The sequence below is a fragment of the Citrus sinensis genome, chromosome 5 (genome assembly GCF_022201045.2).
Source record: "Citrus sinensis cultivar Valencia sweet orange chromosome 5, DVS_A1.0, whole genome shotgun sequence".
Classification (NCBI taxonomy): domain Eukaryota; kingdom Viridiplantae; phylum Streptophyta; class Magnoliopsida; order Sapindales; family Rutaceae; genus Citrus; species Citrus sinensis.
This window is the reverse complement of record NC_068560.1, coordinates 36,378,880-36,404,171: the sequence shown is the minus strand read 5'-3', so window position 1 is coordinate 36,404,171 and position 25,292 is coordinate 36,378,880. Positions and strand designations below refer to the sequence as shown.

The 25,292-nt window shown below is 36.0% G+C and overlaps 4 protein-coding genes across 17 annotated transcripts; 2 read left to right on the top strand and 2 right to left on the bottom strand.

The window, feature by feature from the left end:
• Window positions 1-1,797: 1,797 nt before the first annotated feature.
• On the top strand, window positions 1,798-3,461 carry LOC102619686 (uncharacterized). Of its 2 annotated transcripts, none has more exons than XM_006473384.4 (2): window positions 1,798-1,964; window positions 2,447-3,461. In XM_006473384.4, the coding sequence occupies exon 2, from the start codon at window positions 2,472-2,474 to the stop codon at window positions 3,159-3,161; it is 690 nt and encodes a 229-aa protein (XP_006473447.2). In that variant the 5' UTR covers window positions 1,798-1,964; window positions 2,447-2,471; the 3' UTR covers window positions 3,162-3,461. The 2 variants fall into 2 exon arrangements, with proteins under 2 accessions (XP_006473447.2, XP_006473448.2); XM_006473385.4 differs by having other exon boundaries at window positions 1,801-1,964; window positions 2,470-3,461.
• Window positions 3,462-8,885: 5,424 nt separating this feature from the next.
• Window positions 8,886-10,389, top strand: LOC102619383 (probable galacturonosyltransferase-like 1). The gene has a single exon (XM_006473383.4). The coding sequence runs from the start codon at window positions 9,009-9,011 to the stop codon at window positions 10,071-10,073; it is 1,065 nt and encodes a 354-aa protein (XP_006473446.2). The 5' UTR covers window positions 8,886-9,008; the 3' UTR covers window positions 10,074-10,389.
• Window positions 10,390-13,136: 2,747 nt separating this feature from the next.
• On the bottom strand, window positions 13,137-18,594 carry LOC102617942 (putative pentatricopeptide repeat-containing protein At1g19290). Of its 12 annotated transcripts, none has more exons than XM_025096369.2 (4): window positions 15,076-18,594; window positions 14,528-14,970; window positions 14,345-14,445; window positions 13,137-14,190 (listed from the first exon to the last, which is right to left on the bottom strand). In XM_025096369.2, exon 1 carries the CDS (start codon window positions 18,368-18,370, stop codon window positions 15,503-15,505), a length of 2,868 nt encoding a protein of 955 aa, XP_024952137.2. In that variant the 5' UTR covers window positions 18,371-18,594; the 3' UTR covers window positions 13,137-14,190; window positions 14,345-14,445; window positions 14,528-14,970; window positions 15,076-15,502. The 12 variants fall into 12 exon arrangements, with proteins under 12 accessions (XP_024952137.2, XP_052297486.1, XP_052297487.1 ...); XM_052441526.1 differs by having other exon boundaries at window positions 13,137-14,445; window positions 14,528-14,652; window positions 14,825-14,970; XM_052441527.1 differs by having other exon boundaries at window positions 14,825-14,970.
• Window positions 18,595-18,974: 380 nt separating this feature from the next.
• Window positions 18,975-24,869, bottom strand: LOC102617465 (protein DA1). Of its 2 annotated transcripts, XM_006473374.4 has the most exons (13): window positions 24,149-24,869; window positions 23,846-23,962; window positions 23,351-23,502; window positions 23,053-23,143; window positions 22,496-22,634; window positions 22,208-22,328; window positions 21,953-22,036; window positions 21,630-21,749; window positions 21,289-21,501; window positions 20,768-20,830; window positions 20,538-20,656; window positions 19,704-19,762; window positions 18,975-19,506 (listed from the first exon to the last, which is right to left on the bottom strand). In XM_006473374.4, the coding sequence occupies exons 3-13, from the start codon at window positions 23,459-23,461 to the stop codon at window positions 19,196-19,198; spliced, it is 1,431 nt and encodes a 476-aa protein (XP_006473437.2). In that variant the 5' UTR covers window positions 23,462-23,502; window positions 23,846-23,962; window positions 24,149-24,869; the 3' UTR covers window positions 18,975-19,195. The 2 variants fall into 2 exon arrangements, with proteins under 2 accessions (XP_006473437.2, XP_006473438.2); XM_006473375.4 differs by lacking the exon at window positions 23,846-23,962.
• Between the last annotated feature and the right edge of the window lie 423 nt (window positions 24,870-25,292).

The following is a 25,292-nucleotide window of genomic DNA, read 5'->3' as shown; positions in this document are numbered from 1 at the left end:
ATTGTACTATAATTAACTAATATTATTTTAAAATCAATTTAACCAATACCATTTATTGTATAATTCAATTTATTTTCTAAATAAATAATTATTTTAATAGCTGCCAAACGACCATCGGACAATCTCTGGACCACCATCCAAACATAATTTTTCATTCCAAAATTACATCAAAATGATCAGAAACTAACAAACTAATCATCAGAGGAGTAATTTTGTCAAAAATACTATAACTGCATTGGAAATGGAAGAGTGAAAATGTTCTCAAATATTTAAATCGAGGTTTGGCTCAAAAAAGACACCTAATGTCATTTTTAACTCTTTAAAGTTGTAAATCAGCTGCCAACAATTCAATTGATACCAAAATTGATAAATAAATATGTCAATGGCGGCAGTCCGATAACAACATCGTTACTATTCTCTAATATTACTTATTTCAAATTAATTAAAGAATAAATGTAATTGTATCAATTAAACTATTTAACGTGTTGTTTTAACTTATTGAAAGGATAATATTGAAACTTTTGTTCTAAATTTGGCTAGGAATTTGGACTCCTTACCATCAAAATTCCTTAATTTCATGGATTTTAAGGAATTTATAGAAGAATTTTAATTTATCTCCTTTCCATCTTCCTTTCAAACCATCCAAACATCTCCTAAAGTGTTTCAACTAAGATAGTGTTTGTTTGTTTTTTTTTTTTTAAATCTAAATGCGTGTGAAATTTTTTGAAGTCTTAATGAATCTAAATATAAATATCTAAATAATATATTTGTTTTTCTTTTTTAAATATATGAATATGAGTAGTATTTTATTTATTTTTATAAATAAAAATTTTAAATATAGCTATTTGACGTTTATATCCTTACAAATCAAAATTAAAAAAAGGGATTAGATTTTATAGTTTAGGAAATAAATATATTTTATAGATATTTTTTTAAATATAATATTTATTTATCATTCAGACTTTTTTTATTCAAATAAAAGTCACAAAAGTTTAAAAATTTTTAAGATATAAATGTTTTAAATCAGACACAAGTTACAAAAACAAACTGATAAATTTAAAAAAAAATTTCATACTTCCGACGTTTAACAACCCTAAGTAATGATAATAATAATATGTTTTTTTTATCTATTTGCTGCGCATAGCCGAAATAGTTGAAAAAAAAAAATCCATATTTATATATTAATTGAGTCTGTACAACAAAGTTCTAGAAAATGACATAAGAAATAAAAATGACAAATCCATAACCTGTCCTCAATGAAACTCCGACCATGTAATAAAATAAAATTCCTGCATGGTTTTGTTCTTTTCTTTTCTTTTTTTAAGGAAAATATGTTAATGTCAATAATGGTAGACAATATAGTATGAGTGAAAAGTAAAATCCGCCAAGTTTAGAAAGATGTTTGTTTAATTTAATGAATATTTAATGCTTAAGAATTTCTTGCAAGCGACAAAGCTTACACCTTGTTTTAACCGCATGCGTCACATGTGGACGGACAAAAGTGACGTTACTAGAGCCTGGTCAATTTGACACCCTAGTTGGGTCGCCCGTTGTTGCTTGTGAGCTGTGAGTCCTAGATTGGGCTAGCGTCAGTTTTGGACCAAATCGAGTATCTCTATCATTGCGATGCATGGGCCGATGCTGTCGGTTATTTTTGTATGATCACGGCTGGTCAAAGTGATTTCAGTCGGTAAAGGCTGTTTTAAGCCGTTGATAGTTAATACAAAACACGCCCGGATCTATCGGACGGTCAGTTAGCGAACGGGTACAATGAGCCATTAGATTTACGCCAGCTGGACGGCTGGCGCTTTTCCACCGTCTTTCTCTCTCCATGAAGTCGTAAAATGAACGTCGCGTTTATTCCAAAGGAAATTCTTACAACAACAAAGTTTCTCCCAGCCTCTGTTTTGACTTTGTGGATCGATCGATTCGCAAATCGGTCGGTCGATTTCTTCATTTTGAAGGTCAGTACTTTCTCACTTTATTCCTTTGTTTTTTAAATAATTTGGATTAATATTGATCTTTTATTTATGTTTATTTGCATATAAATTTGATTACTCATTTCCAGTTTTGTTTTGAGCCAAGTGATATGGTATGTCAGATTGTGATTTCTTGAAAGATCTGGAATATTGGTGGTTGAATTTGTTCCGTTTGTCTTTTTAATCAAAATTATGCGCTATATTATCATCAGAAAATACGGTAGAAAATTGAATAAATTTCCTTTCAAAGATCCTGAGAGTTTTGATTTGTAGTGAGGTTTTGGTTGGTTTTGATAAATTTTTGTGAATCACTGTAATAGCGTAAGGATATTCTGATCTTAAATTTGTTGCTTCGTTTAAATGGATGGTGTTGATTTTGTGTTCTTTGTTTTACATAATTTATTTTTCAGATTAAGATACCAAAAATCTTTCATTTTGTGTTAATCTATTTTAATCTGATCAAATAGGCATTTGGGTTTTTGAAATCTAGTGATGGCAAGTAGTTTTGGGGAATCAACAAGCAGGTCGGCCCAAAACCCTTATTCTAACAACAATAGTAATAGTGAAGCTGGTAACTTCGAATGCAATATTTGCTTTGACTTAGCTCAAGATCCTATTGTAACTTTGTGCGGTCATCTTTTCTGCTGGCCCTGCCTTTACAAATGGCTCCACGGTCACTCAAATTATCGGGAGTGCCCAGTGTGTAAGGCCACAATTGAGGAGGAGAAGCTCGTGCCCTTGTATGGCAGGGGAAAATCATCAACTGACCCCAGATCAAAATCCATCCCTGGTGTTAATATTCCGAACCGTCCTACAGGGCAGAGGCCTGAAACTGCTCCTCCACCAGAGCCAAGTCATTTTCAGCATCAACATGGATTTGGCTTTATGGGAGGCTTAGGTGGGTTTGCTCCAATGGCCGCAGCAAGATTTGGGAATTTCACTTTATCTGCAGCTTTTGGTGGCCTCATCCCTCCATTATTTAATCTTCAAGTGCATGGATTCCCAGATCCTACCATGTATGGTCCAGCTGCCAGCTTTCCTTATGGGTTTACGAATTCGTTTCATGGTGGTCATGCACATGGATATCCACAGCATACGGGTCAGGGGCAACAGGATTATTATCTGAAAAGACTGCTTTTGTTTATTGGTTTTTGTGTTCTCCTTGTGCTTATTTGGCAGTAGACATCTGCAATTTGTCCGGAACTGCTAGCAGATGTTTAGGCATGTCAATTTTATATGTCTGTCAATCTGTTAGTTGGGATTCTCTTACCTTTTTCTGTTTTTTTTTTTTTTCCTTAGATGACTGGTGAATTGTTTATATCATACTTCTAGAGCTCTTTTAGTTTCTTTGATGGTTATTATCAGCATGTGGAATGCTGATTGTATAAATTTTTCTTGTGAAAGATCAGTTGCTTTCTGCCTCTCATATGGCTGGAATGAATCGTAATTGCAGAGTCTAGTGCACTCTACATTCCTTTGTCATTGTTTAGCATTTTGTTCTATATATTAGTGGAATGTCAATGTTTGATTGTATTAGAAACATATTGTTTCGGCATGGATTTTCACCGTTTTTCCTTTGTTCAATGTGGTGGTCATAGAATGATGGTAGGGAAAGAGTATGCACCGTAGGAAAATAGCTTCCGCAAAATCAGTAAGTGATGGATTGCTTTTTTTTTAAATACTTTTATTCTAACCTTAAGACTTAAAATATGACTTCCTTTTAATATCCTTCTCCTTTGTATGACTTGGGGCAATGCTGAAATTTAATATTCCTACCATGTTCTAATAGGGTGTTTATACTGTTTCTGGTATTTGTTGGACAATTCCAAAGTGGACCATTGAGCGAATGGAGCTTTTCTGAGATTAAAATTTTAGCATGTCATCTATCCAGGTTATGTCTTCTTTATCAAGATTATAAGACCATGATCAGTAACCCACTTTCAAAGATTATCTATGTAGACCGTTTGCTTTTACTAATTTAGAGTCCGATCTTTATTATTGAGTTGTGGTTTAGATAGATTTTGATCTCTCTCTCTTTTCTGACCAAATTGCTGATAAGTTATGTTATCAAAGCGGATTTGTTTTCTTGCATTCATGTGATTAAGGAACAAAAGCATTTCAAATTCTAATAGAATGTTCAAATGTTCGGTGATGAAATTGAATGGATGACTGAATCTGCAGATTATTTGGGTACCCAACCGGGAATATAAAATTTCATGACATTTCATTTTGTTTTAAATGCTCAAAGGCAAGCCTTTAGGTTGTTTTATAAAGCACTCTTGAGTTATCCAGTAGCTGGGAAGCTACTAGGAAATGCCCACAGCTATATGTGCATTGGTCAAGTTGTTTGCTCTTAACCAGAAATTAGCATCGGTCGATCCAGAAGCAATAGAAATTTTCTCTACAGCATAATTGCTTTAGTACGTTATTGTCTCAACAGAGACGGTAGGCCACAATACAATTAAAGCAATTGTTGCTGTTTTGTTTATTTTACGAGGAAGTGGTCCTCAAATGGCTTTTGGCACGAACTTTTGATAGGTTTCACAAATGTTGTGATCCAAAGATAAATGTCATATCGTGGCCCCCGAATTCCAAATCCTCATCTCTTTTTAGGCACATGGGATGCTTAATTAAGAGTTTGAGACCCCGGATACATGTTAGATTTTTATTTGTGCATCTGTTAGGGCAGTTTTGTTTCCATTTTTAACCGAGAGCTTCGGTTTCTATGCTGCTCTTTACTTGCGATGTTTTGCTGGGTTGTGGAATATATTTACAGTAATAAATTACCTTCTTTAATTTCATTTAATTCTTTATTTGTTGTTTTCGACCGGTCTTGGTTTCTTAACTTTCTATTCATGTGCTTCAATATATGAATTCGGGTAGTCAATCTTATTCTTTTACATTTATTAAAACGAATTTGGTGTTCCGGATAAAAGGAATTTTCTAAATAATAAAGAGTAAAGATGTCACAATATAGTATATATAATTTAGTCAGATATGCCTTTAAGGATGCTTGACGGCGTGATTTTTAAGTTGTTTTATTTAATTGGTCATATGAGTTTAGTAGTGTAGGTATCAAAAAATATAACCACTTACACCGCACCACATGTCCCTTAAAACTTATTAATTTCAAAATCATTTGCATTTCATATTGATCTCGTATTAAAGAACGATATAACCGAGTTCGAATTAATTTTGGATTACAAGTCAATATCACATGAAACTTGCATTTAAACCCATATTTGAGATTCATGATCATTGGATGATTCACATAGAAAGCAAGAAAAAAAAAAAAAACAAATGACAATCAATTCGAAAAAGTTGATAAGTAATAGCATGTGGTTACTAACATAACCACATATTGAGAGCTCGAATATGGATAAAACAATTATTAAATTTAATGGCCCGAATCAAACTAAAAGAATGAATGGTGAGGATTCTAATATGAAATAGTATTTTTCCTCCAATCTTTCATCTCTCAGTCTATAAATAGGATCAAAATACAGATATAAATTTAGCTTCAAAATCTCTAAATACTTACTTGAGTGTTAGAGTGTCTTTTGCCGGCACACATTCGAGTCAAATTAATCAATTTCAGAATTAAGAGCTTAATCCAAAATATCCAAGAGAAATCACGTATTATTCTCGATTACTCTACTTCAAATTTTCTTGCATCTTAAGAGTGGAGGTTTAAGGACCTTCAATGGCACTGATTGTGGGGATCGAATCCACCACTACTTGGCTAAAGAGTCTTCCGGGAGGTAGGGGATTAAATTCCCTACCTTGCGAAAAAAAAAAAAAGTTGGTGAGATTAGTTCCTTTATTATTCTATATACACTCGTGTAGGCTATTGTTTTGGACTTTGGAGAGTTTAGAGATTGATTCTTACAAAAAAAATACTGATGTGTTAAGAATATAATTAGTTATTGTCTTGAAAAGCATGCGAAGCCTAAAATATTCCAACAACACTTAAAACAGGTGGGGCTATTTGAAAATCAAATGAATCTACTTAATGGATTTAATTAAATACTCTTCTAACCCGTATCTTCATAATGTCCATTAATGAATTTACTACTAGGGACAGAATTATACAATTAAATTAAATATTTTATTCTCCACACTCATTTTAAAACTCCTTTTCTCTCTCTCTCTCTCTCTCATATTTTTACGAATGTCCATACACAGTACAAATAAAGCCAACTTTTGGAATGAGATTTTTATGTTGTAAAATCTTTGATTTTCCAATTAATTGAGAGTCTTAGCTTTTCTAAGGGCAAGGGAATTCATAATGTATGGCTAATTACAAAACTCACGGCAACGCGATGGCTTCAAGCCTCCAACAAATAATATATATATTGGGGCTAGAGAGAAAAGGCTATTTCTTCAAATTTTGTATTATATGCATATTTGTTTGTATAATTAATTGTTTAAATTCAATCCCAACTGCTTAATTTTGTTAAGTTAAACTGAAAACTCTAATAAGCTATGTTAATGATTTTTAATGTGTATATTTAGTAAATACATTAGGAAATTTTTTTCTCTTGTTAAAGATATATTTGATATTTAGTTGGGTTTGTGGAGTAAAATATCAATTTTTAAATTTTAACGATGGATTTACAAAATAAATAGATTTAGAGAATATTTTAATGAGTACAAATAGCTCTCGTCCCCTAAAGAATGCCAATGGTACGGAGGCTTACAAAGTAAATGACATTATTAACAAAAAGATTAAGACTTACGGAATGATGACTACCTGATCGGTCAAATAAAACGAAGGAGAGGAATTTCGGAAGCTTCTTCGAAAGCGACGGGTAAAAGTCCAGGAAATCGGCCTATGACTAGTAGTCGTTAGAATCAACCAACCCTACTACATTACAAGTACTTAAAATTTATGAACGTAATAAATAAATAGCTGACAGAGTAAATTGCACCGAGCAGTGAGCAGGGCAGGGCACCGACGTGTACGTACGTACTCGTCGACAAGGATCAAGGATCATGGGCATGTGCGGGGTTGATGTAGCTTGACTTTTGGGGCACTCATCATGACCCACGCGCGTTGAGATTGTGGGTCAGGTGTCGGTGTCGGTGCCTGTAGAAACTGTCAACGTTACTCATTAACATCTTACTGCATCTACAATGCCCTTGAATTTGTCATAACGCCAAATAATAGTGAAGATAAAAAAGAACTCCTCATCATCATCTCTTTCAATCCCATGAGTTGCAATGAGTGTTTTAGGATTTGGTTTGCTAACATTGTACCTGGCACTAGTTCTTATTTTGCTTGCTATATGCATCTTCTTGGTTCTCACTGTCCCTCATTGCTGCAGTGAGTTATGACAGTCATGGGTTCTACAACTTGCATACTAATACACACACACACACACACACACACACACACACACACACACACACACACACACTGGTACATTTATTAATAGCCAGGCAAGACAAGGGCTAAAATTATGAAGTCATGTAAAATTGTAAGTAGGTAGCTGGTCCTGGAAATAAATCTCTCCGATAATGATGAAAAGAAGAATACAATTTATTGGAAACTCCCGAGTAGAGAAGGAATATTGGAGATTGATATTTTATTGCGGATGGGGTCATTCTCCGGAGAAGTATTTGGTTAGAGTTTCGTACTCACAAAGTCAAATCAATATTTATTTCATTGAAGCGGACTTAGTCGAATGGACTATTTAATTACTTTATGATCGGCAGGAAATTTTTTTTTTTTTTGGCTATATAATTACGTAATCAGCACACTGCACAGATATATAAATGTTACCAACAAGCGAAGACCAAAACGTAGGTTAGTCTATCCGAGATTGGTACCTTTCTGACTGCTATAGCTGTTTACTCTGAGGATTTACGCACAAAGCCAGCTCTAATTAATTCGTGAAAGTGAACAAAAATACAGCACTCATAGTTGAATTTTCCTACGTCGTCATACCCTCTATTACGTCTTGTAGTTGTTGGTAATAACAAGGCATTTGAGTGGCCTTTAGCCAGAATTCATTTAATTTAAGCTGATTAATTATTATACATGTGCGTGAGAGCAAACTTGGTCGTAAAGCATGATTATTTGGTTGCTCGAGCATTGTTTTCCCCGTGCGTGGTAGTTCAACGTGTGTAGAAGAGAGAAAGAAAAAAAAAAAAAAATGCTACATGATAATGAAGCATCACCCAAAAATGTTATATTTGAATAATTATTTTCCTTTCAAATTAATCAATTGCAGCTTCACAGCTTGCGGAACCACAATTTCCTTCTTTTTTTGGCTTTTTTTTTTTAATTTATTTAGAGGGTGGGTTATACTTATACAATATAGGTTATAACCAACATGAAGAAAGGCGACCTCCAGCACTTCACTGTCTCAGTTTTCTTCAGCAAAAATGAAGCAACCCTCATTTTCAAGTCATTTCTCCATTTCATTGATGGGGCATATTTCAATTTCCATAACGAGTTTCCCCCCAATTTTTTAATAAGTAACAACATCAGGGAAAGCTATGGCTTTGGCAGTATATCTCCGGAGCTGAAAAGTTTGTAATTTTCATATGGCGTGACATAGGAAAATGGAACAACTTTAATTGAACCGTCAATTATTTACCTCAAAAGTTATTCACCACTAGCTTGAAAAAGAAAATATCTCGAATATTCTAATTTCATTTAATAAAAGACAAGCCTTCCATCACATTAATTCTCGTGTATATATTGTTCAATCTGAATTTTGTATAATTAAGAAATTATTACTTAAAAGGAAGATAGATAGAGATGTAGGACCTTACAGGACTCATAACCAAATGTGAATTCGTCGAGCTTCCTTTGAGAAAATTCTTGACCAAGCTCTACATTAAGCCCAGCCACCTTTCTATTTTATTTCCTTAAAAAAACAAAAAAAAAGGGGGGGGGGGGGGGGGGGGGGGTTTCAAAACCGTGTTTTCAACTTTATAAGCTCTGTCAATAACACCCAACATCTCTCCCTCATAAATTCTTTCAAAATTAAACCTTCACAATCACACACACTATCAGCTATGCCTCTTCGTCAATGTTTGTTCATCCTCTGGCTGATCGCTCTCGTTTTGGGGCTGGCAACCACAGCCAATGCTACCACCACAATCAGTCAACGATTCAAAGAAGCGCCACAATTCTACAACTCGCCGGACTGCCCCTCCATCAGCAGCATTGAATTCGAACTAGACGAAGGGGAAGAGCACATTTTTTGTTCGGACGAGGCAGTCCACGTGGCAATGACCCTGGACAGTGCATACATCCGTGGCTCCATGGCGGCAATCCTCTCAGTACTCCAACACTCCTCCTGCCCTCAGAACATCGCCTTCCATTTCGTCACCTCGGCCAAGGCCAACGCGTCACTCCTACGCGCCACAATCTCCACCTCCTTCCCGTACCTGAAGTTCCGAGTCCACCCTTTCGACGACTCATCAGTGTCGGGTCTCATCTCCACGTCCATCCGGTCGGCCCTCGACTGCCCGCTAAACTACGCCCGGAGCTACTTAGCCAACCTCCTGCCTCTCTGCGTGCGACGTGTCGTCTACCTCGACTCAGATTTAGTGCTAGTGGACGACATCGCGAAACTGGCAGCTACTGATCTGGGCAACAGCTCGGTGCTGGCAGCTCCAGAATACTGCAACGCGAATTTCACATCGTATTTTACGCCAACGTTCTGGTCAAACCATGCACTGTCACTGACGTTCGCGAACAGGAAGGCGTGCTACTTCAACACGGGGGTGATGGTGATAGATCTTGATCGATGGAGGGCGGGGGATTACACGACCAAGATTGAAGAATGGATGGAGTTGCAGAAGAGGATGAGAATATACGAGCTGGGTTCGTTGCCGCCCTTCTTGTTGGTCTTTGCAGGCAACATAGCGCCGGTTGATCATCGCTGGAACCAGCACGGCCTTGGCGGAGATAATTTCAGAGGTCTTTGTAGGGATTTGCATCCGGGTCCAGTCAGCCTCCTGCATTGGAGCGGCAAAGGCAAGCCTTGGGCGAGGCTCGACGCTAACCGCCCCTGCCCTTTGGATGCGCTGTGGGCTCCTTATGATCTCTTGCACACTCCGTTCGCTTTGGATTGATCTTAATGGAAGCACTAGCCCAACGGGATCCCAGAATGCATGCCTTTGTAATTGTAGATTATACATACAGCGGGTATAATAATATACAATTTTTAATCAAGTGAATATTAATTACAAATTAAAATTGTTTGTAACATCAATAATTTCCAGGAGATGAACGAAACGAAATCGATGGGATTCATGATTTTCCATCTCCATCGAATTGTACCATAATTTTGTGTCGGAGTCATCTATCTTGCTGGCTTCATGAATCTTCTGTTTTTGTACTTTTTTGTACTGAGTAAAAATCAAAACATGAATGCGTAATTTGTAATTACATTTCCAGTCTTTATATATATATATATATATATATATATATATATATATATTTGTTACCATTTTGCTAATGAAATGTTATTTTCAATTTTGGAGCTAATTATTTATTTACTAATTCATTGCTTGAGAACGAAGAAGCCGGAGATTCTTCTATAAATTTAATGTGTGTGATAATGTGAATCTTACATTTACAGTTCAGATTTATTATTATTGTTATTCTTTCTTTTATTGCATTTATTTGGGCAGCGCTTTGGCTTTGCGGGATGGCGAAGATGCGGCTGGAAAGACAAATGGCCAGCTGATTAGACTCTTTATATAACCAAAATTAAGTAAAAGCATATACATATATATATATTGATTGTTTCCCTTAAAAAAAAATTATTTATCACCCGCGACATGATTATGAGACAAACACGTGTAATTTCAATATATATATATATATTTATGTCTGTGTGTGTATAATTTCTCATTGCTGTTGCCGGGTTGAATCTGCACGACATTCAATTATAATTCGATTCTATTCTTTATTCTACCAAACCCCACCATGTGCACTTGCTTTCTGATTCTAAAAATTAGAGTTCCCACTTCCCAGTAAAACAGAAATTGCTTAATGTGCATTCAATTTATGCAAGATTCATCACTTTAAAGGTAATTAAGGTAAACAAGATTGCCAGTTTTAGTGTAGAAATCTGTATTCATGATGAAGTCAATCCCAAAATGATTACGACAGGCTACAACTGCTGTTTGCCTGCCCCAATCATTCTAGCGTTACTATAAATGACAGCTAGTTCTCACGATAATTAACCTCTGAAAGAAAATTCTAAATCTGATTAATTAATTCCGACATATTTCAATTATATATACATATTGATTTGGATATATTTGATAACGATCTCTTCATATAACCAATAAGAATTAATGTATATTATATTTATATGCTTTGTATGTCAATACAAACTTTACATTATTTATTATTATTATTTTCCCTGGTGAAAGAACATTATTGATTGGTTTGGTTAAATCGTGGCTTCCAATTATCATGACTCTTTATCTCGTTTTGTCAACTAGAAGAACAAACTTTCAAATTTGCCACCCTGTAAGAATTTCTTTCATTTTTATATTAATATCAGAATCCCCCCAAAGAAAAAAAAAAAAGTGAAATTTGGAAGTGTCGGTAGAGGGAAGCCCGCCAAAGCGATCGAGATCAGCTTACATGGGATTCCCTGAGTGACGCGTGGCACGCATACGGCGAGTGATTTGAGAAGGGACCCACTTTAGCTTCTTATTGGTGTCCGCTACGACTTTGGGCGATGGTTAGTAGACTAGATCGAGATGTCTGTCACCTGTTAACAGTTATACGCCCCCACAACTTAAATCCGTAATGCCATTTCCGGTTGTACTAATGATGTACTTGCTTTCTGTATCAAAATAATAAATAATAATAATAATAATAATAATAATGTACTTACTTTCATCGATTCTTTTTAATTTTTATTTGTGTAAAAGAATCAACTTTTTAACTTTTGATACATGTAAATTATTATTTTTGTTTTTGTTTGTGTGATGAAACTTTTTACTATTATTTTTAATTGCTCATCTTTATAGTTAATAATAACTAATGTAATTGTTTAAGCAAAACTTCAAGTCAAATAAGAAGTTAATTTTGAAGAATATGAAGTACTTAAAAGGAAAAAAAATCAATAATATAAGGATTTACAACAAAATAAATTTTATTAGTATAAAAAATTTATGTGAGAGTAGTGTTGCGCTATGGACGACGGGGAGGCTTTCATCTAATTTTAATTTTTTTTTTTTTTAAAAAAAAAATGAACGGAAAGTAAAAAAGTAGTCGTACGCATGCAGCGGGCGCAAGATCCATTGGCCTTTTGAGTTTGAGGCGACGACGAGAGCGGAATACCAAACTAGATTCGGACAGGCTAATATAAAACATTAATCTCAAAAGTCAAAAGAGTCATGGACAGCTTATGTATGCTTGAGTTGTCCAAAGAAAAATTCTTGCTCTTACTTTCTTTTCCTACTCTTTTAAATTTTGTTAGACTTGTAAGTTTTAATTAAACACTTTTAAATAATCGTATGAAGATATTTAAAAAGAGAAAAAAGAAAAAGAGAAGCGCGTTCCTTGGGAATCAAATCGCAACAAAAGTAGAAGCAATACATGAATCATCTTTTACACCATCACCATGAGGTCTCAATACTTTTTTTTTTTTTTCTCTTCTTCAATTACTGATCTAATTCCGACTGCTATAGGCTCCTTCCATTTTTCTTTAAGCATAAAAAATGTCATTGGCTTAAGTCTGGTAGGAAAAGTTAACTTGAAGGGAAATAGAGAAAAAGACTGATTATTGATAACGCATAAGATATGAGGAAAATTTTCAGGATGGTTTATTATTGTTAATTATTATTATTATTATTATTTTGACACTATCTTCTTTCAGAGTAGAGGAGAGACCGTGTGAGAGCAATGGTGTCAATATTTATATTGATGGGTATATTTTGTTTTTCCTTTGCGTCCGCATATGTCGGACACGAGCTTCTCATGTTACTCATTCAATTTTGAATATTGTTGTTGTGCATTCTGTGGCTAGACTAGAGGACCACTTCTGTTACGTGTGTAATTAAACATTTTCTTGAGATTTTTTTTTTTTTTTTTTTGGATTATGTGACCATTTGTGGTAGTAGCTCATTTATGGGTTACAGTCTACTCTTTAATTTGCGAAGGAACGAATGAACTCAAAGATCACCAAAATTATGTTAATATGTTGTTTGGTGAGAGTTGGATTAATCTCAGACGCATATCCAGTCCAACATTACTTGCACGTTGTTTCAGCGATGTTCCTTTTTGAGGATGAGCAATAAATACTTGTCGTACTCGCCGCCTACAAAAAGTTTCTTCACTACATAGAATACAATGACATGAAGCACACACAGACACGGCAGCTAGGACCACCGGCTTGTCCTGGTTAATAATTTTTCCCGGTAAAATCAACCAGTCATTTGGAGTAGTCTTTCTCTTGTTCGAAATTACAGTGTTTGTTTTGTTTTGTTGTTTTCTCATTTCGCATGGAGGTCCCCGAAATTTGAAGTAAAACACCAGCCAGATGGGGCATGCCTTCTTTATGCTGTTACGAATGCCAACTGGTATGCCAACTGATATCCTAAACTCGTTGTTTCCATCAGAATCAGATGATGCATACTGAATCCTGATACAAATGGTATACATGTCCTTTACTTTCGGCATATCTTACAAGTCACAATCTGCAGCTTATAAATGACCATTTATTTGTTGAACGTAACAGAATACGCCTCTTCTCAATTCACCAAGATCGAAAACTCATTGAGTATGGGCTGCAAAATTATATTTACAAATGAATCAGATGACATGAGGTGAATCTGAAAAAACGAAAACACCCCCACCCCATCTTTCCTTAGAGCGGTGCTTAGTTACTGATGCTCACACTCCGAAAGTACACTACCACTTCTCAGTCTACATGGGAGAATAGAGAAAGGGTCACCTTACTCCCCTACTCCCAAACAAAGCTATTGGGGTACTTTGCTTCGGTACACACACGGCAGTCAGACTGACTCCAATGGAAGCGAGCGTCAGTAAGTGCATCCGGTCATTAGCAGAAGTATGTTTTCTTGCTAACTTGCTTCCAGAGAGATCATCAGGAGGCAACACTCAGGAAACCCCAATGGCAGCATATATGAATGAATAATCCTTTTGTTAGTGATGGAGAGTTATACAAGAGCCTTTGCAGCAGAAGAAGAACCTTGAACATGACTGCAACATCTCAATAAAATGCAAAAATTAGTAATGAGACACAGCAAATCCCCTCCAAATATACGCTTAATTAACTCATCAAATGAACATCTCAGTTTTATTAGTTCCTATCATCATACTAACGGAAAACAATGAAAATGTAAGATACCAACACCTGTAGGACTGGGATTATTTAGAGAAGAGTGTTGAGAATGTCTGAACTTTACAATGATGCACAGTATACAGCCATGGCATGGAATGCTACCATGTTAAAGTCTGGACCAGACAGAAACACATCAATCCCGTACAATCGTAAGCATCAAATAACTCCAATGTTTATCAATCCATGGACTTCTACCTTGGCAAAGAGAGTGGCAAAAAAGACAAGAGAGTCAAAACAAGGCATCCACAATGGATGTTCAAGATTGACTTGTAATGGCCATGGATTTCTTCTCTCATTAGGATGACCTTTATTACTCATAACTGCCCAATTAAAAGTTCAATACAGGCAACATACTAAGCATCAGAATCAACATTTCATATGAATGTCTGCAATTGGCATCTTTTTTTTTTTTTCCAATGATCTATATTTCCAAACTGGGTAAAGTCTAAAAGTGAAGGCAAAGAGTAAAACCACAATACGGACAGAACTTACTAATCTGGGCATGAATGCTGCTGATCAAGCACCAAATTTGGAAAATCTTGAAAAAGCACTCTGAGAAGCTCCCCATGAGAAATTCTTGAGTCCCACCAATTACAACTTTATCACATTTAAGAAAATTATTCCTGCTCCTCAATATTCTGCAGATAAAACCAGCAGTCAAGGGAAAATGCCACTTATGAAAGCAGTATATTTGATGAATCCAAACAGTATAAGCATACATTCAAAGGAAAGCCAGTTTGTACCTTTGCATGAGAGCTACAACGCAAGTGGGTTCATGCCAAAAATTTGCTTGTACCCCACACTCCTTTCAGTTGCAATTCTGAGAAAGCAAGTCAAGGGACCCTCCAGACTGACTGCTTTCTGAGATAATCAGTAGCCAAATTCTAGAACTAATATATGAGCCCAATGAGATCCCACGGCACAAGAACTATCTCCACTTGGCAATATTGCAAAGTAGAAGCAAATACATCTGTTTTACCCATGCACATTGTAAGGTCTTTTGGGCATCAATGAAAATGTACATCATGGTCCTATCATAGAGTCTGAAACACCAAGGGCAAATCATGGTCCTCCTATCATAGAGTCTGAAACACCGAGGGCAACGATCCATATCAAAATCATGACCACAAATGAAATTACCCCTAAACATCTCATTCTACTGATCACTCATCAGCAAGCTACTTCAGAATCCTCATAGGCATCATGAAAAGTAGGGGGCTCTTCTAACTCCATTTGTTCGTCAAACATAAAACCAGAAGGTAAACAACTGAAAATACTGTGAAGCTCGGAGATCTTCATTAAATTTCCACAGTCGACATAACCTCTAGCCAACTTTGAGTATCTGTCAAGAGTTTGATCTAAACTTGACTTCACTATTTGATCTAAAAGCTTCGCAGATTCCTTAGTATCTCCTTGCTCACAAAGGGCTTTTATCAAGGTAGAGTAGGTAACAACAGAAGGAGCAATCCCTTGTTTCATCATTCTGCATTTGAAACTTAAAGCTCGTAGGATATTACCAGCTTTACAGTAGCCATCAATCAAAATATTGTAAGTAACAACAGTAGGAGTTAACCCTTTCTGACGAAGTTTGCAGAAAAGCCTCTTTGCTCGATCCAGTTCGCCTGAGTTACACAAACCACTCACTAGAGAATTGTATGTGGCAATGTTTGGGACAAGATTTATTTTCAGCATCTCATCTCGTAAGTTGAAAGCTTCATTGATATCACCAACAGCTGCATAGCCATGTATCAGCGTACTGTATGTAAAATTGTCTGGACTAAAACCCGTAAGCAACAAAGCTGAGAAAATTCTTCTTGCATCAGTAACATTGCCGGACTTGCAAATCCCAGCAATTACAATATTGTACACCACATAGTTAGGTACACATAGACTTCTGGCACTTTCATCAAGGGACATAGCAATTTTCTGAGCATCCACATTAATAGCACTGGAAGCCATATATTTGAGATCTGGAACAAAATCAAAATCCACCATCTTCTGCAAAAATATATTTGCTTCATCAATCTTACCAAGCCTACACAGGGTGCTGACAAGTTTGCTGCAAATAGCTACATTCGGGGAAAATCCCTTCTCAATCATATCAAAATATGCTTTAAAAGCTTTATTTAACATCCCTGCATCGCACCAGCCACTAATAAGGGCCCCATAAGTCACAATATTAGGGTATAACCCCATAGTCTGCATTTCAGCAAGAAGATCGACCAGACTAGTTAATTCTCTAGACTTAAAAGCCACACTAATAAGATAATTATACATATCAATGGAAGGTACAATTGCTTCCTTTTCCATGGAAGGTAGAATTTCTCGCCTTTCCATCAAATTCTTAATCTTAAAAGCTTCTTCAAGGTTTCCAACTTTACAATAACCATCACTCAAGGTTCTATATGTTATTATGTTGGGCAAACATCCCAGTTCCTTCATCTTGTCAAAAATCTTCTGTGCTTCAGTCATTTTGCCCATCTTGCATAATCCTTTAATCATCGTATTGAAAGTAATTGTATTTTTGTAAAATCCCTTAGCTAATATATTATTCCACAGTTTTAAAGCCCCATAAAAATCTCCCTTATTGAATAAAATATCAAGCAGAGTACAGTATCCTACCTCGTTAGGGCGCACACCCCTCTTCAACATCATAAGCCAAAGGTGCAGAGCCTCATCAACATCACCAACACGACACAAACCCTTAAGAAGAGTATTATAAGTGACAACAGAAGGTTCAATCCCCTGACGAAGCATTTCAGCACAAAGCCTAAAGGCTTCAGTCATATCACATTCTCTGCAGTACCCATCCACAAGTGTATTAAAACTAAATGAATCAGGTCTTAAGTTCCAATCTCCCATACACCTCAATACTCGCTTTGCTTCACAAACTTGACCAAGTTTACAATAGCCATTAATCAACGAGTTACAAATTAGCAAATTCATCTCCAGCCCCGTTTTTAACATCTCATTGAGAACCCTGATAGCTTCATCCACTTTACCTACTTTACAATAGCCATCTATCAACACCCCATAAGCATATTCATCGACAATCACATCATCTTCCTCCTTCATCCTTCGAAGCATGTTCTCAGCTTCCTCCATCTTATGCTGTTTGCAATAACCCTTAGTCAATGTTGTGTACGTAACTGCAGTTCTTGAAATCCCCTTCTCACAAGTCCACTCTAACACCCTTTTTGCACCCTTAAGATCTCCCAAACTAACATAGCCATCAATCAAACTATTATAGGTTACCACATTCAGTTCAAATCCTAAATTCTCCATTTCTTTCACAAAGTCCAAAGCTTTTTCCATGCTCTTCTCCTTACAATAGGCATTAACAACAATTGAACGCGTAAAAACATCAGGCACAATCCCAACCCTCATCATCTGCTCATAAACAAGTAATGCAACATAACCTTCACCGTTTTTAACCAAATTACTCAACAAACAATTACAAGACCTCAAACTCGGGATGCAGCCATACTTTCCCATATTATCAAACACATGCAATGCATTCTTTAACATGCCTTTCTGAGCATAAATTTTCAAAATCATATCGAAGACAGTGGGAGAAAATGCAAACTCCTTGTAAGCCCTAACAAGCTCATCCCAAATTAAAAACCCCGCGTAATTGTTCTTACACAAGCCAACTAACTCGTCCAAAAACGCCCTGGTTTCATCAAACATTCGAGCACGCGACAAAATGTGAACAATCTTGCAATAACACTTGATATTTGGTCTGAATTTTTGTTGCTTTGAAGCTAATTTAAAAAAACCCAAAGAAGCGTCAGGGTTTAGTCTTAGTTTGTGGAGAACAGAATCGAGGAGATCATCAGAGAAATCAAAAGAGAGGTTGTCGACGGCGTCGAAACGGCCAAGGACGAGGAGGCGAGTGATGCGGTCGAGCAATTCTGGTCGGGATAGCCTGTATTCGTGGCGAGGCTTCCAGTGGAGGGAACGAGACACGTGGAGAAATTGGGGCGGGGGGAGATGAGGGAGAAGGTGAAGAGTGAAGAACGGAGTGTACCTGGGCATTGGATTTGGAGGCGATATAATTATGATGTTGTTGATTAAGAAACAACGTCATATCGTGAAAACCAAAACCCCATTTGCTTTTATTTTATATATTTTTAAAAATTTTCAGAGCTATAGGAAGAGTTTACATTTTCAAGTGAAGAGCTGATTCAACTTCAAACTGAGTGCGTGCGGGAGAGAATTCAGAGTTTGCTGTCTGGGATACTGTTATGAGCGCACCCTACAGTAGCAGTCAGTAATCTGATTTTTGTTTATTATGGGCCTTACGAGTTCGGTTGACTAGTGGGCTTCATTGGCCACAAGGCCTGAACACGGTTGCCTTCAACATATGAGTTGTGATATTTTGACTTCTTTGTTACATTTGACAAATGCCCACTAATTAATTTTATTCTAAAACCTATTATGAAATAACTTAAGAAAGTAAATAACTTTTACATGTACTCACATGATAATTTTTATTAAAATAATACTACGCATCCTGAATTTATTATTAAAAAATTTATTCCAAATAATGCGACATTCATCATGAAGTATGTGCCCACAACTATCTTAATTTTTCATCATGAAGGAGATAAGATGACTAGTAAAACGTAAGGGGATAAGATGACTAGTAAAACGTAATTAGCGATCGAACTTGTAACCCATTAACATTAATGTTAGCATCCGATGGCAACACGACCAAAGGAAACAAAAATTATCAATTCTTAGTCAATTCTTAGAAGCTACTCTATGAAGAGCTTAGTCCTTTTTGCTTTAACCTCATGCTCAAATAGGAAGGGCCAAGCTTTTAACTCAGTGCATTGGAAGAATTTGGGGTTCAATACTTCAGTATGGAAATCTACCAGTCATGCGGATATGATCAAGGGTCCTCCCAAGGCCATACTTTTGTACTGCATGCTGACCAGCTCTGAATCCATCCCCATACACTGGTGAAGCATCCGTTTCAATCTGGTGTTTAAAAAACTCCCCTAGTTTTTTATCGAATTTAGGTCCTGTCCCCTTCTTTGATGTTCCAGCGGCAGAGGATGAGGAGGTTGATGTGACCTTTTTGCTGGACTTGATCTGAGAAATTAACCACCAGTGTGCTATAACCTGACAAATACCTTCTTCAACATCTGGGCTGAGAGTTCGGAAGCCTTACAAAGACATGGCATACATCAGCGTCTCAAGAACATCTGAGGTTTTCATGTTTATTTAACATTTGATTGAAGGAATCATATGGGGCATAAAATCTCTAAAATATTATTTAAAAGAGATCATTTTTTAAAATACTAATGTAAATATTGTAAACAGAAACAAATATCGGAATTTCATGGGAAGAGATAGAAGGCACCTTGAAGTCGCATCCAACCATGCATCATCTCATGAGCTAGGATTGTGCCAGTAAGTAATCTGTGTGGGGAAATTGAATATTAAACGTTCAACCGATAGGTACAATTGCAAAACCAATACATCATATCAACAAATTGCAAGTCCAACACAGCAAGGTCAAAACAATTTCTTCCAAAATATATGCTAGGAAATACAAACAAACGAACGAAGCATATGATAGCTGTCTCAAGTTAGTTTTCACTTCATAGCAACAATTAGATTGAAATGCATGTGTGAGCCAGTTTCTATTAGAATTATATATAAAGTAGGGTCTTAAAACTCCATCTCTCTTTTAGGCATGTACAACCCTCATGGATGCATGATGATGCCAAAAAAATAAAAAGTCAACCAATAGAAGCTCCTTCTCATTTTTCTAGGCTCACTTAATTTCATGTATATGAATCCCCCATTATCTCCCTCAGGCAAACTATTCTTTGCCATCACAACCCTCCAAGGTTTTGGTATTCCCTTTTATGCGTCTGCCCATATACTTCTAAGCAGAACTCATTTTTCCACCCCATCTCAGGAGACAAAAGTAATTTTACATATGCTACATTCATATGTGTGCATATTTCGTATGCTCAATGTAATTATGATTGATTTCTTGCTTTATTTTCTCAATCATTTTTTCCTTTTTTATTCTAATAGCTTTTGATAGTTGATTAGCATTAAATGATCCTCTCATAAAACATTAAATATTCATTTTTAATAGTTCTTAACTGTTTGTTTCTCCTTGATCATTACAGGTTACCTATCTTCCAGTACAACATTCGACAAAGTGAGGTAAATTACAAACCTAGGAAGGCCATACAGTATGAGAATTGCAGTCACATCACAGCGTCGCGTCAGTTTGTAGGGCTCTGTTATTATGTTCCTGGCTTGGTTTCCTGGCCCAAACCTTGGCCGCCATAGAACCTGAAGATTATCAAGTTCAGTGCAGTATAAATCTCTGGTCCATAAACAAACTACGAAGAAGGCTCCAACAGTCTGTGATAAAAAAAGAAAAAAATTTTCAAAAACTCTTACAGTTGTGACAGTCTGCTCCTCAGAAAGGCAGAGTCCTCTGGTCTCCGGCATGTGATAATAGCCCTGACCAAGACAACATAATAATAGAAATCAATTGTAAAATTCTAGAAGAGGTTAATAAATTAGATATCTAAAATTATATATGAGAAAAGACAAATTATTTCTCCAGGACAAATTGTTTCATCTGATAGTGTCCCCGAGTTTACATGCAGGGAGATATCAGCATATGTTTGTTTCTCAGACTTGACCAAATCACCATAAATCACTTCTGTTGGCAATGTAAGGCATGTAGAATAAATGTAAAGCAATAAACTAGCATAGGAATTATCGACTTTGTAATAGCCAAGTAAAAGAAGAGTAATTCACAATATCTTTAACAGGGTTTATAAGTCAACAAGCATGGCCACTTTTAAAGCGCTTAAACAGGTATGGGTTGTGATTGAGCACATATAGTATCATCGATGTACGATATGATTATCATTCAAGGATTATGAGATGGTTTTTGAACTTTTTCTCCTTACATTTTTTTCTCCATCTCTCGCTTCATTTAGTGCTTGTCTTTCAACCAAGAGTAGTGGAATTTGCTGCTCCAGTTTCATATGTATACTTTCATAAAATTCTTGTATATCAAGATAAAGTGGCTGGCATTCATTGGTATCCATGATTGCAGAGTCCAGACACTCTAGGCAAAGCTTCCGTCCATCATCCAGCGCAACATATGCTGTGTCCTGTGGCTGCATTTTATGTATAGATTTTTCATTCCAACAATTTTCCGTCAGAAAACACACAGTTCACATGTTGTCCTAGCAATAATTAAAGAACCTTTATTGAATGAAAATACAATTATTTCACTTAGACTGACCTCCATTCGCTCACAACTGCAGCACCGTGGAGTACCATCATGTTCATGACAAGGGCAGTATTTCTGGACCCAAAAGGGATGAGCCCTATACTCAATAAGACCTCCGTGATTTGATGGAATCTGTCAAGAAAGTATATATTCCAAAAGGACAACACTAACGATGATGAGAGACATAACTAAAATACAAAGACAAGTGCATCTAACTTCAGAATTAACATCTCCAAAAAATATATATATATCCAGCAAAGTTGAATATAAGGCACATAGGTGAAGACCAGAGAACCACTGAAAAGAATTTAATCTCAAGACTGAGACAAACTTACAAAATGCTTGCATACATCACATTTGGGATGATAGTGCTCCCTGTAGCAAGATTTATGATAAGGACGATTCTCGGACGTAGAGAACTACATGAGAAAGAATGCAAGTAATGTTAGATGGTAAACATCACCCACAACTACAGACCTAACAGGAAACACCACAAATGGGAAAACAAGTGTCAGGCAAGACAGCAGAAACTTAAAAAAAGAAAAGAAAAATGGAATATTTAAGAAGCCATTAAAAAGTCAAAATTTCACCTCAATATCAGTAATTGGCTGATGACAGGCATGGCAACAAAAGCATTCGGGATGCCAAAATACATCAAGGCAATTCAGAAACCGTCCATGACCGATCTCATTGTTGCAACCAGCACAGATCCTAAACAAAAATGATGATATTGCTCAAGCATAGTGCCCAAAGGAGACATCAGTCAAACTGAAAAAGAGAAATGGAGCTCCACAAGCAAATTTATGATATGACAAAATGCAGCTCTTAAGTTAGGTACAGTTGATGCACATTAATTGATATGTATAACTCATATATACCTGTATCCCTCTGGAAACTGGATGACTGGAAAATGTTGATATGTATGTGCATTTCCTTGTCTAGGTGGAGATTCAAGGTTCAAGCTTTCTTGTATAGCTCTAGCAAGTTGTTCATCTTCTTCTACTTGAGATTCCTTATCTATCCAGGATATTAAGAAACTTAATAAATCAAATTGTACTCCTATCTGAAATGTAATAAATAGATAGTAGACAAAAACTTGTGGCTACTAGTTGGTAATAAAAGAGATTTGGGGTTTCTTGGATCTTGCCAAACTCAAGGTTGTGGATAGATTTCTTTTCCATTTTATGTCATTTACGAAAGCAGTGATGAAAGAAAAAAGTAGTAGACAAAACTAAATCTATGAATAAAAATCCATGTGCAGAGAAAGCAAGAGAGACAGCTGCAGCAAAGGGAAATTTTAAACAAATTAGCGTAGAGTATTTGCATGAAATAACTGATTTCTTTTAGGATCTCTCCATTCTTTACAAAACAGTGCCATGTGCCACAGATGAAGTTTTACTATATTCTGCAGCAATAAAATATTCTAATCACTTACCAATCACATTTTCCCCTTTTTGATTCTCTTCTAAGAGAGAGAGTGCAATGGCACGATCAATATCTTCATTCTCCTGCTCTAACGGCAAATCCTTCATTCAAGGTTTCCAAAAATATATATCAATGAAGAGCATAAAGGATGATTGTTGATCTTCTTTAGCCAACACAATTACGATCTATGACTAGATCAAAGTAGCATCAACAAGCACAATGAGAGAAGACAATCTAACCCAAGCATATAAGATTAATGAAATACGAGAACAGGAGAGATATGAAAAAGTAGGAATACGTTTAATTACCCCTGAAGTTGAAGGAGCATAGCAATGTGGATCCTCTCCATAATTTCTATGAGAATGGCCTTCTGTAATGCTGTGGCTAGAGCCTTTAAATATTTTGCTTAGCCAACCCATAATGCATAATGTTATTCGCTCATAGTCAATGAAGATTTTTCCTACATATAAGGCAGTCAATAAATAAGAACACAATGCCCTACAAATATGAAAAAACTATCACCCATTTTCCAACTTTTAAAGACTGAAGAATAGCATAATTAATGAGACAAAAGGGCAAGAGAGACTTCCAAGTATTTTTTCCCATTTTCAACACTCACATGGAGGAATCAAAAATTAAATAACATAACAAATAATAATTAAGGAATGAAGACCAAAAGAGAAAAAAGAACAGCAGCAAGCCAATAAAGCCAAAACCATATTTATGAAATGAATGTCAAATTTTAGTTAAAATTCTCATATCTAGAGTATAATTTCCCAATATGTCAGCAAACCAAATCTCACATTCATCACATGCACTCTTAATTGCGGCATTGAAGCAACGCCATCCACTGCATTACGCTTTGGGTAAGCATAACAAGCAGCAAAATATATCACCGACCAGGCATTGTGATGTTTCAGCTGGAAACAAAGTTAGAAAAACATCAAAAGCACTCCTCAGTTCGAGATTATATAAGAGATTGAGAGACAAAGGAGATTCTTCCACTTCCAGGTCACTATGCCCCAAACAAATTTCAAGACATATGTTTTCTTACAGCTTCTGGAGAGAAAAGTTTTAAGAATCAAATTAGTGGAAAACTGACTCACCCTCTGACAAATCAAGAACCCTTGGGCAGCAACAAATGGCAGAAGCAGGAAGCAGGAAGCAGAAAACACCCGGATCAGATAAAGATCAAAACTTAAATTTTTCTTATTTTTCACAATCACCCTTTATATCCTTATCTCTCTTTTGCCTGATAATTAACTTAAAAAACGAAGAAACGAGAGACACCCTTTTAACCAGAACCCAGAATCTATATTTGAAAATCGAAAATTGGCACAATAAAATCGAAAACAAATACGCCAAGTCTATGGAGGAGTACTTGAATTGCAAGCAAATTCAAAGACGTATGAAAAACCAATAGATATATTTGGATTTATATTATAAATCATAGCCCAAAAAGGGATTGAATCATAATCATCAAATCCACAATGGGTTTTTTTGACTAATTTTGCTATAATTTAAAAGGTATGTGGGGTCCTCTTAATTAGAACAAGAAGACCCCAAAAATGGATCCCTGAAGAAAGCGTAAAGAGAGACGAAAGTGATATTTTTTTTTTTTTTTTTGGCGGAATGCTAGCTGGCTTTACTTGTTCAGTTGAAGCGACTTGACGTGGCGAGGCTTAACCGCTTAAAGTAAAACTGTGAAAGTAAGCAAAATAGATTCAAAAAGTTTCAATGCTGCGCCTTGCGCTCGATCATTTAATGAATAAAAATTGGAACTTGAAATGTTTAAGTATTGATCGTGTCAAAGTCTACAAAAAGAAAAGTGAAATCTACACGAACTAGTTTAAAAGTTCTATCCGCTTTCGTCAAGATTACAATTCCACCAGCTAGTAAAAGGAAAAGGAAAAGGGAAAGGCAAGGATCTTGAAATGGCATTTTTCTTTCTTCTAATAGATATGGCTATGTTCCTCATCAATGAACAGATCTTGTCGTTATGTTTTGTTTTGTTATTTATAATCGGCCAATAGATTTTTTTATGTAAAATCATGTTGGAAACGTGCAATTGTGAATTAATATATAAATTTCTAGACTCAAATTAGATAACTAGTAGATCAATTCAATTTTTGGACGTTGTGTAAAATGGCACGACAAATAAATGTGGCTCAACTACACAAGCCAATCAATTCACACGGTGGGCCAAGCCGAGCCCGTCGGACATCACTATTCAGTCACGTGTTGGTTTAA